We start from the raw sequence: 12,417 nt of genomic DNA, 5'->3' as shown, positions 1-12,417 counted from the left end.
TGTTATGGTATTATGGTGAAATGAGTTCCCCTTCGCTGAAATCTTTTCTTCATTCCTATTTACTTATTACAGTGGTGAAGTGAAAGGTACCAATGGAAAGTGCAGCTGCTGGCAGTGCTAGGAAACGAAAAAAAAATTGATTTAGAAATGAAGATGAAAATGATTAAGAAGTACGAAGCAGGACAAAGTTTGTCATCTATTGCATGTAATTAGGTCTCACTGCTTTAACAGTGAATATATTTTAAAGGACAGTGCGCATATAAAAGAACATTTCAAAGGATCAACGCATTTAAAATCAACAGTTATCACAAAACAGCATTCAGGTGCTATATTGAAGATGGGACAGCTATTAATAATATGGATTTGAAAACGAATTGCACAATTAAAATGATGTCTTTTACACTACATAAGTAGTTGAAATTTATGGGTTAACTATGGTGTATCGACACCGATATTATATAGTTAATTACCAAAACCCATAAGGATTATACCTTGTGCATTTCATTTTCAAATACAGTATTACCAACACCCTTTGGCATCTCTCATATTGTGGATATAACTTTGCAACTGTGATGGCATGTTGCATTCCCAGGGTACCTGCCCACCCACTGATGGGATCTATCCAGTTATATTAAAGGAGGCAGAAAAGGAAGTAAGCAACCCTTAGCCATAATTATGAAAGCTTCCTTGGACTCTGGGGAGGTCCCCATGGACTGGAGGTGTGCAAATGTGTCCCCAATTCACAAAGGGGGATCAAAGGGTGACACAAGTAATTACAGATCTGTTAGTTTGACTTCTGTTTCAGGGAAAATAATGGAGTCACTGGTTAAGGAAGCAATGCAGGATCTTCTAGACAAGACTGTAGTTATAGTTCAGAAACTGCATGGGTTTGTTAAAGGGAAGTCTTGTCTGACAAATTTGTTTGTTTACTATGATGTGGTTGACAAATAAATTGGATGCAAAGAATAATTTTGATATTATATACTTTGATTTCAGGAAAGCTTTTGATACTGTTGCACATGGAAGACTACTGTTCAAATTGGAGCAGCATGGCATTAAGGGCAAGTTGTTATAATGGATAAAAGAATGGTTGAGTGGGAGAAGACAGAGAGTGGTTATCAATGGACACTGCTCTTCATGGACTAATGCTATTAGTGAAGTCCCCCAGGTTTTGGTGTTGGGCTCATTATTGTTTTCGGTATTTATCAATATTATTGATGAAGGTATATCAGGTTTAATGTCTAAGTTCGCAGTTGATACGAAGGTTGGCAGGGTTGGTAATGACAATAATGATAGTACGCTACAGCAACAGGATCTGGAAAAGTTGAGCATATGGGCTGAGTGGTGGCAACTGAAGTTTAACATTGACAAATATAAAGTACTGCATATGAGTAGCAGTAAACCAAGAGTACTGCATCAACTGGTGGTATTACACTCAGCTTAGTGGAGAATGAAAAGGATCTAGGGGTAATTGTGCAGTCAGATATGAAGTTTTCTGAACATGCAAAAAAGGAGCAAGAGTAGCTCATGGTGTCTTGTCAATGATGTACAAGAATTTTGCTAGCAGGGATTAGGGGTTGATTTTGCCCCTGTATAAGGCAATGGTCAGGCCACACCTTGAGTACTGTATACAGGTCTGGAGGCCTCATTTTAGGAAGGATGTAGAGTTGTTGGAACAATGAGTACAGAGAAGGGCAACGAGATTGGTTAGTGGAACAAAAGGTTCGTGTCACCAGGAAAGGCTTAAGTTCTGCAAATTGCAGCTTCTGGAGATGAGGCACCTGTGATGTGATCTAATTGAGGTGTGTAAAGCCTTGAATGATTTGAGCAAGCTCAATGCTAATGGAATTCTTCCTCTTGCTCAAATTTCTCACCTGAGGGGGCATAAATTCAAATTGAGGAAAGACAATTGTGGAATATATGTGCAGAAATTCAACTTAGCCAGCAGGAAGGTTGATAGTTGGAACAAACTTCCATATGTCGTAGTGGAGGTCAGCAACTTAAATAAATTCAAGGCAGAACTAGACAAACATTTGGAGTGAATGGATGAGAGAAATCGGAAGAGTGTTTTTTTTTTCTTGGCTGATTCTATATAAGCTTGCTTTCTATTATCAATATGCCCTTCTAATGCTATTGCTAATACCTCAATCAGCATGGTTTCGCTTAACACGGAACAGTACCAATTATCAGTTCTGTGTGGGGTATTGCTCTATATAGTAGTATACATTTAGTAGTTCATCATCAGCCATTTTCAATCCACACCAGGATGAAGGCCTCCCCAGCAACTTTCCAGTTCCTTCTGTTTTGTGCAATAGCCATCCATTTACTACCCACAAACTCATGAATTTCATCTTTCCATCTCTGTCATTGTCTTCCACGTTTTCATCTACCTCCTCTTGGGTACCATTCAGTTATTTTCTTAGTCCATCTGTTATCATGTCTTCGAGCTGTGTCCTGCCCAAGACCAATTTAGTTCTTTAGTTTTGATAAGAATGTCCTTTACTTGAGTTTTTTGCCTAATCCACGTGTTTCTCTTCTTATCTAACAGTTTGATTCCCAATATAATTCTTTCCATTCTTCGCTGTGTAGTTCTCAGCTTCTCTTTCATTCTTTTGGTGAGTGCCCAAGCTTCACTTCCATAAAGTCATGGTGGGGAGTATAAAGTAGTTCATTTTTTTACTTTTCAGACAGATTTGGATATTGCTCCTCAGTATGTGACTATATTTCCAGAATGCTATCCACCCAAAATTATTCTTCTCTTGACTTCCAGCCATTTATCATTATTACAGCTAATTACTTGTCCCAGATAAGTATATGACTCCACCTTTTCAATTACTGCTCCTTCAATCATTATATCTTTTTCTGTGGCATACTTGTTCATCATTACTTTTATTTTTTCCATATTCATTTTTAGTTGAAAATCCTAATTCTGCATAAAAGATTTTCCTCTAATTCTTTGGGATAGGGGCTTATGACCATAATGGTTTAGCTACTCTCCATTCACATTGACTCCTTTCTGCGACCAGTCTGGCGCCTCCGTAGCCAGGTGGGAAGGAGCAGCAGTGCGTAGCACGCGCTTCTTGATTAGACCGGGGTTCGAGCCCATCACCACCAAATATGGAAGATGCGGAAAGGTCAGGGAATGACCACCGTATATTCACGGTGCAATATGACCTTAGTTGCTAATGCTCCTAAAAAAACCAGATAGCGACCAGTCTAATCTTCTGAAAGCTTCCTGAACGGCAGCAGTAAACAACTTCGGAGATGGTCTCCTTGTCGAACTCGTTTCTCAATTTTAAATTTGCTACTGTCTAGTCTAATAAAGGAGGTAGCATTCTCATATTTTCTTCAAATCATAATTATGTAATATCGGTGTAAATACACCATAGTTAACCCATAGATATGAGCTACGATTGTAGCGTAGAAGGCATCGTTTTAATTGTATCTCATAATGTGGTTGCCTTCACAACAAGATAGTTACTATTGAATTACTTCAAATAAATAATGCTTCTCTAGTAGAGAAGACTACTGTTATTTATTTTCAGCGGTACCACCACCCAGACGATCGTTTCGAAGCTGTGCGGCTTCATCATCAGTGAGCGGGCAGGTACCCAGGTAATACAACAAGCCATCTCAGTTGTGAAGTTATATCTACATTATGAGAGATGCCAAAAGGGTGTGGTGGTAATGTATTTGGAAAATTAAATGCACTAGGCATAATCCTTATGGGTTTTGATAATTAACTATATAATATCGGTGTAAATACACCATAGTTAACCCATAGATATGAGCTACGATTGTAGCATAGAAGGCATCGTTTTAATTGTATCTCATAATGTAGTTGCCGTCACAATGACATTATGAAGGCAATGGCAACCACAATATGAGATGCAATTAAAACGATGCCTTCTGTGCTACAATTGTTGCTCATATCTATGGGTTAACTATGGTGTATTTACACCGATATTATATAGTTAATTATCAAAACCCATAAGGATTATGCCTAGTGCATTTCATTTTCCAAATCAAATCATAATATATGTGGTATCTATTTCTGTCTTTCCAGTGCCCAAAACATTCCCTTATGCTGTATAGAGTTAAATGCCTTTTCATAATCCACAAATGCCACAAAATGGAGAAAGCAAATGAATATAAAACATAACGGTGTTTTATATTCATTTGTTTTCTCCATTAGCTGTGTTATTGCGTGAAGGTGATCCATAGTTGAGAATAATGTTCTAAAGCCAGCTTGCTCTTTCGGTTGATTCTCATCAAGCATTCTTTCTAATCTGTTAGTAATGACCCTTGTGAACAACTTGTAGATGTTGGATAACAATCTAATTGGTGTAGAATTTCCAATTTCTAATTTATCTCCTTTCTTATGCAGCAGAACTATGATTGCATTATTCCACTCCTTAGGCGTCACATTTTCTAATGCATTTTGTGAAGAGTCTTACCAGTTTTTGTGTCATGTCTCTTCTTCCCAATTTTAAAAACTCTACAATAGCTTCATCTTCCTCCGGGGCTTTCTGATTCTTAATTTCCTTCAAAGCATGTTCTACCTCATCAGGAAGGATATTGGGCATGTCGTATGTGTTACTAATTTGCGATCCATCTTCCCCACTGCTGGCATGATTCCCTCGCTCCTTGTGTAATCCTCTATAGTAGTCTTCTGCTTTTAGAATTATGCCTTCTCTGCTATTTATAAGTACACCATCGCTATTCTTTAGTTTCAGCATCATTTGTCTTACTGTATTACTGCTCATGGCTGCTGATTTAAGTCCTTTGTTTTCCCTTAATATTTGTTCTACTTTTCTTGTGTTAAATCTTCTTATGTCCTATCTGAGTCTCTTTCTAATGGCTTTGCTTAACTAAGTATACTCAATTTTCTCCTTACCAGTGTTTATCTTGCTCTTCATTTGTCATCTTCGGGTAATTATGACAAGTGTTTCTTGACTAATTTTTTCTTATTTGGATTTCTTTTTACCTATAGGTTGCTTGGGCTTTATCACTTTCAGAAAGGTGAATATTCCTCTGTGATATGTTGCTTCTGAGCAGGCTGCAGAAGCTCAAACTTGTTCTTATATTCCAGTATGTACTGCTTTTTCTCCTCTTCTGTTACCTCAAAGACCTTTGTATTATTTACTTCTGTTTTTTTCCTTTCTTTTCTTACATCTATATCAAGTTTGCATCTTACTATTCTGTGATCCAACATTTACCTTGTTCAGGATGGTAACATCATTCACAATATATCTTCTGTTAGTGAGGATGAAGTCGATTTCATTAGTTGTTTATCCATTTGGGCTCTTCCATCTCCACTTTCTGTTCACCCTTTTCTTGAAAAAGTGTTCATTACTGACATTCCTTGAGATTCTGTAAATTCCACAAGTATTTCGCCTCACTTTCACTTTCTTTCACTAATTCCAAAATTTCCTATAATTCCCCTTTCTACCCTATTTTGTCTCTTTCCAACCTTAGCATTGAAGTTCCCCCCCCCCCTAATGATAGTGTAATGAATTTGGTTTTCTGCTCATCTATAAGACTCTCAATTTCGGTGTACATATCTTCAACCTCTTCATCATCATGGCTCGTAGTTGGTGCATAAATCATTATAACCTTTAGCTTGTACCTTTTAGAAATTCTGAATAGTAGCTTTGACACCCTTGGTGATGTACTTTTGAATTCCAAAATGTTGCTTATATATATATTTATGGACCAGAAAACCAACTCCTCCTTCACTCCTTTCACTGTTTCCATTGGTGTATAGCAGATTTCCACTTGATAAACTTATAAGTGATTCATTTCTTCTTCTTTAAGCCAAACCAATGATGTTTCGATTCACAATTTCAAATTCCTTTTCCAGCTCTAATATCCTGTCTTCACCAATGAGCAATCTTATGTTGTAACAGGCCAAGTTCAATTTCCGTGCATGGCAGCCTGGTCGTACCCAGAGATTCTTAGCACTCTACTTCCACTCTGATCCCCTCTCTCTCTGTTGTAAGAGGGGGAGAGAAAGCCACTATGAACTGAGGACCATTTGTTTCGTTGTGCTGTCATGTGCTGGAGGGTTTGGTCCTTTCCTCTTCATGCTGCCTAGGCATCTTGAAGAGAACCACTCTACACGTTCATTGCCACTTAAGTGAAATAACAAGGCTTACTATCGATAAGGTGTGAATGAGTGGATTTTAGGGAGGCAGGCCAACTGAACTTCTCCTAAATCTTCTGGAATAGAAAGATATTGGATCCATCAATGTCTTAGACTGAGTGTCTGATAACACACAGAATGCCTTTTCCCCTCTAAGCCTCTTTTTTAGTAATTATACTCCTAAAACTAGTAATTTCTAGTTTATAGTTTTTATTGCTAACCTTAACTATTAACATTAAATTTATAGTTAACTAGAAGTATAACGTTAGTAGTGATATCTATTAACCTTAACTAATAGCGAATAGGAGGAATATTTACCGGATTGTTAACAGTAGTTAGTAGTAATAATAGTTAATATTTTAACTGTTGGAAGAGTTAGTAGAATAGTAGTCATGAACTGTTATTAATATTAACAACTCTCCCACCGTTGGAGTAAGAAGTCAAAGAACTTCGTTGTTGTCATCTTTAAATTGGTCATCACCTTCAAGACAGTGCTGGATTAAGGAATGGGGTAGCAGGGCCCTTGCAGGGGGGTGCCATTCTTTAAGGGACACCAAATTTTTATAAATCATGAAAAATATATATATATCCTTAGTAAAGGGGGCACCAGTGAACCTTTATGCCAGCGGCATAAAAATACCTTGGTCTGGCACTGCTTCAGGATAAAAGTAGAGTTATTGACATTCGATCTTCCAGCAGTAAGTACTACTAGTGGTAAGTACCACTACTTACTCTACTGAATCAACATTTGTGACTGATTGCATTAGTGTCATTTCTGTTTTACATTTTCGTCAAAGTTGTTTTCACATAAAACATCTTTCATGCATACATGGTACATACGTGCCTTTTTTTTCTCCTCATTCTAGCTGGTGATATCTGAATATTTTAATGGCATGTATAACCACCCAGTACTACAACACACACACACATACACACATATTTTTCTGTTGCAGAGATGTCATGTTGAGATTGAACTTTCTCAGTCTTACCATGAGCCTCTGATGAGTAACTTTTTGAGATGTTTTTTTTTCAAATACAATGAACTTTTGAACTTATTCTGTTTGTGCTGTGCTTTTTTTTTTAAAATAGGTTTGTGATGAGTAGTATATGCCCATATTACATATGGATGAATCTTAAGCCCAAGTTGTTTTTCTAGTGCTTCTGTTTATAAAAAAATTTTTGCTTTTTATTGAACATATTTTGGGAACCTCCCTTCCTCTCCCAACACTTCACAATTTTGGCACAAAGATAAAATTCCACTTGAGAATACTGAAATGTGTATTTTCATTCAAGGTAAGTATAAATAATTAAAATTAGTCCAAACATTAGGTTATTTTTAAATAATGTGATTTCAACTTTGACCTTTGGAGTATACTGAGCATTTATATCACACAATATATTTTGTATTGTATGATATAAAAGTTTAGTTTATTTAATTTACTTTTTTTTTTTACTTAGCTTATTAATTTCTTATTTAGCCATAGTAGCATTGCTTTTACTTGATGCCTGTTTCAAACTGTGTCAGAAGATACTGAGGTTTTTTTTTTACCTGTTGTTTTTCATTGCTTTCAGGAAGGGTTTTTGCTTATATGCTATACTAGCCCATACATGTTTATGATATTTTTTTATTTTAGTGTAAGAAAAATGACAGTAATTGTGATGGAAAATGGAAGGCTAATCTTCTTGTGCATTACACATTTTCATGTAGCCAGTTACCACCAGTGCCTTGAATCGCCAGCAATCAAATACAGAAGTTACAAGTGAAGGCCTTCCAAATGGGTGGTCTATGCAAGTAGCACCCAATGGTAGGATGTTTTTTATTGACCACAACAATAAAACAACAACTTGGGTAAGTTATGGCTTTTGGTGTAAGGAAATATTTTTTATTATTTCTTTGCTGACTTTTTTTTGTTACACTCCATTACCTATACACAAAATGTCTTGTATTAACAAAAAAAAAAAATAATAATAATAATAAATAAATTTAAAAATTTTTTTCAAGTAAAGGGGTAAAAATTCTTAAGGTTTTTCTTATAATAATTTTTATAATTATTCTTAAAAATTCTTATTAGGCTTGCATTTCATAATTATCATTGTGAGTGCACTGAAATTGAACCATGGTCAAATAACACCCAAAAAACGGGTTATACTGTTATTTATTCAAAGTGCACCAGATGGCATCCTGTCAATGCATGCAAAGAGACCTCAAAGTGTGACACTTCTGCTCTCTAAGATTTGTTATCACTACGATAAAATGTTAACCTAGGATCCATGTTAACAGAATCTGGGATGTTTTCTCCTGCAACCTGTGGAAATTTGGAAAGAAGTATTTGGTGGTTGACGGGCTCATTTACAACATGCAACTTTGGACCTTACTTCAACAAGACATCCTCCGTGACAGTATAGTGGGTTTTTTGAGAGGTCTGTTTGCATTGAATAAATATCTGGAGAAATTACTGTAATAATTCAAAACATATCCTAGAGTGTTATGCCTGCTATAGTCAACTGTATTGATTCAACGTCTCCTTACCCCCCCTCATGGCCAAGAGACATGATTTGAACTAGCTTTTCTGTGTGTATTCATTCCGAAAATCTCTTAATTGAAACACATAAGAAAAGGGCATTCAGAAGGCATTGAAACACATAAGAAAAAGGCATTCTAATCATATACTAATTTGTACATTCCTGTCTACAGTACATACATGCACATGCACACATAGCTGATAAAATATACTTCTCCTCTTACAACCAAAGAATTTGAAACATTATTATCACTACTTAAAAAACACTTGAAACTCTTCATACCCCTATGCTATTATCAATAAATAAAGGTGACAAGAAGTATTAAGAAAAGTATTTTAGCAAAAAATGACTAAAAAGTCTCCTTTTCAATAAATTTCTTTTTCATATTTTTTGCTTCAAAATCAGGTATATGAGCTTTATTTTTTTCCCACTTTTTCGATACCTTTATAAATTAGCTTCATTTTTATTTTATCTTAATCTTCAATGTTTTTGTTTGTTATTTTGCAGTTGAATCTATCCGGTAAAACAACTTTAAATTCGTTTATATAAATAATTACTTTATCTGTAGAAAATAATTACTTTTTCTGTTTTTATTATTTTATTAAATTTATAGTATTTACAAATATCTTTTAAGTTTCTAGCAGCCTTGACTTAATATAGAGTACATTTTCTCACTCATTTATTAGAAAAAAAAATTAAATAAAAATCACTTAAATTATTTAACACTTAATTACTTATCACAAGAATGAGTAAAAAAATTCAGTGATTTTCTTATATTTTTAATATTAATTAATTTTTTTTCACATATTTTTCTAGATGATTCATTCTATTTTGTTCTAATTTTCTCTATGATTATATATACTTAATTTATGAACTTGCATTCTGCATTCACAATCTATGACATAATTATACTTATTAATGATATAATATTTTGCACATTCTTTACATACCAGGGACTCACATCTGTCGAGTATGGGCTTAGCACACCCAGGGTCCTGAGCTGGATATCATCATTCTCGTCTTTCTTGGTGGTTCCCTTCTACTTAGGCGCCTCCGTAGCCAGGTGGGCAGGAGCAGCAGTGCATAGCACACTCTTCTTGATTAGACCGGGGTTCAAGCCCGTCACCACCAAATACGGAGGATGTGGAAAGGTCAGGAAATAACCACCGCATATCCCTGGAGCAATATGGCCTTAGTTGCCAATGCTCCTAAAAACCAAATAACAAACAAACAAATCCTTCTACTTTTGACTCTCTCTCTCTCTCAGGGTAATTCAGAAATTTTTTTTTTTTTTTTGGATGGTGCAGCGTAAGCCTCAGGCTTCCCTGCACCATATGCTAATAATAATAATAAATTAACAGTAACACCAGACAAACTACAGCCACCCTGTATACTTGGTAGCAATACCCATCACAGGGTGGAACCCCCCCCCCCAAGTCATGGAGAAAATAATATGAAACCGAAACAATATAATAATAACTGTTCGATAAATATCACACCTTGGATATTTTGATAATTCTGAAATAAGCTTTTCTTTTTCACATTTTTTGCATATTTTTTTCCTTTAAGTTCCATAAGATTTCTTACACATAAATCTGCAGTTCTATGTTTCTCCAAATAATTTTTTTTGCACTTCTCTTTTGTATTCACATGAAATAACTTCACTGTTTTTGAGTGATGTTTTAGATTTATAATATTCTTTTTTTGATATGCTTTTACAATATGGGTTATATGTATTTAATTTACTTACATTTTTTTCTTGCTCACATTTCTTGAAGATTTTTTTTTTCAACTAAAGTAAAAAAGAAAGTGAAAAAGAAAAGCTCATGTCACTCTCTCTTACACACACACATTTGAAAATAAGTTAACATAAAAATCTTGGGTAAATATTCTGATTTGTATTTAAAAACTAACGTTATTAGCAGATATATTTGAAAATTTCAGAGGTATTTGTCTAAATACCTATAAATTAGATCCTGCTTGGTATTACTCTAGTAGGATCTAATTTATACAACTCATAGTTTATCCTGGAATGTAATATTAAAAATGATAAATATTGAATTACAGTTACTAACTGATATTGATATGTACTTAATGATTGAAGGTATTAGAGGTGAAATTAATCAATGTTGCACTAGATATGCAAAAACAAATAATAAATACCTAAAAAAAGATTTTAATAAAAATGGATTATCATTTTTAATGTACTTAAGGCAAATAATTTATATGGATAGACGATGAGTGAATATTTACTCATATACCCATTTAAATCCTCCATAATTTACCTTACTCTAGGGGCTCACAGCTGGTGAGTATGGCACACCCAGGGTCCTGAGCTGGATGATATCATTCTTCTCCTTTTTAATGATTCCCTTCTACTTCTGACCCTTGTTTTCTCTCTCTCTCTCTCTCTCTCTCTCTCTCTCTCTCTCTCTCTCTCTCTCTCTCTCTCTTCTCAGGGTAATTCAGAAATTTTTTTTTTGGCTGATGCAGCATAAGCCTCAGGCTTCCTTGCACCATACAGCTAATAATAATTTAAATGGATAGATACAAATATAAATATAACTCAAATACCTGATGATTATGAAATTGGATATATTTTAGAGGTAGATTTGCAGAATCCTAAAGTATTACATGATTTGCAAAAGGATTTACCTTTAGCTCCTGATCATGTAAGTATATTGGTAGTTAAACCTAACTTTAAGAAACGAGATAATTTTTTTGAAAAATTATGTGCAGTTCATATGAAAAAACATTAGTAACTTTAAATAAAGCTATTTACATGCGTATTTTAGATATATCTAAGCTGTTAATTTTAGTAAATAATACAGGGATTACCTTGATCTCTTTACAGGAAGGCTTCTGTCCAACTCTCTTAGTCCATCACATAAATTAAAATGCGATGAATTTAATAAACTACATTTTAATGTGTTCCATAATGATAGCTACGATACCGACTTAATAACCGGGAATTACTGTTGAGGCCATCAATTGTGATGCAACCATCAGTATAGGAAAACATTGTCAAATTTACTCATAGTACAAAGAACATCTAAATAAGAAATACGGGAAGACAGATTTCTTCCTCCTTTGTGTATTTCTTATTTAGTTGTTCTTTCTACTATGAGTAAATTTGACATAATGTTTTCCTATACTGATTGGTTCCGTCACAGTTGATGGTTTGGAGTTGGGTTGGGGCCTCAACTGTGATTCCGGGTTATTAAGTCAATGTCGTTGCTATCGTTATGGAACACATTAAAATGTAGTTTGTTAAATTCATTGTATTTTAATTAATTTACGTGATGGACTAGGAGAGTTGGACAGAAGCCTTCCTGTAAAGAGATCAGGGTAATATTTGTATTATTTACTAAAAGTAACAGAAAATATAGGAGATATTGAGTAGATAATAGCTCTTATTAGACTAAGCTAATAATGTAGACTTTCCATTATTATCTCATGAAACCTAAATATAGTGATAATGTAAGCATTGTGTATGGACAGTTTTATATATGATATTAAGACTGACGACTTTTATGAAGAATGGATGAAATGGACTATTTTGATACATCAGTTTATTTAGAAAATAGTAAATATGACATTCCTAAGTTAAATAAATTAAAAAATGAAGATGAATATAATGGAAAAATTATGAATGAATTCATAGGTTTAAGATCAAGAATGTATGCATATAAAATTGAAGATAAAGTGGAAAAGAAATCAAAAGGAATTAAAAAATGTGCAATTAAAAA

At 34.5% G+C, this 12,417-nt stretch overlaps 1 protein-coding gene across 3 annotated transcripts in view; it reads left to right on the top strand.

Annotated features, from left to right (window-relative positions):
• Positions 1-12,417, top strand: part of Nedd4 (E3 ubiquitin-protein ligase Nedd4) — an 811,340-nt gene that overhangs the window by 306,601 nt on the left and 492,322 nt on the right. For all 3 annotated transcript variants that reach the window (XM_090378867.1, XM_090378869.1, XM_090378870.1), the window contains one exon: positions 7,854-7,994. In XM_090378867.1, coding sequence (XP_090234993.1) covers positions 7,854-7,994 — 141 coding nt within the window. The remainder of the gene's footprint in view (positions 1-7,853; positions 7,995-12,417) is intronic.

This window comes from Mastigoproctus giganteus, chromosome 8 (genome assembly GCF_048544385.1).
Source record: "Mastigoproctus giganteus isolate SK-2022 chromosome 8, ASM4854438v1, whole genome shotgun sequence".
NCBI lineage: Eukaryota > Metazoa > Arthropoda > Arachnida > Uropygi > Thelyphonidae > Mastigoproctus > Mastigoproctus giganteus.
Note: the sequence above shows the minus strand (reverse complement) of the source record. Positions and strands in the feature narration are given on the sequence as shown.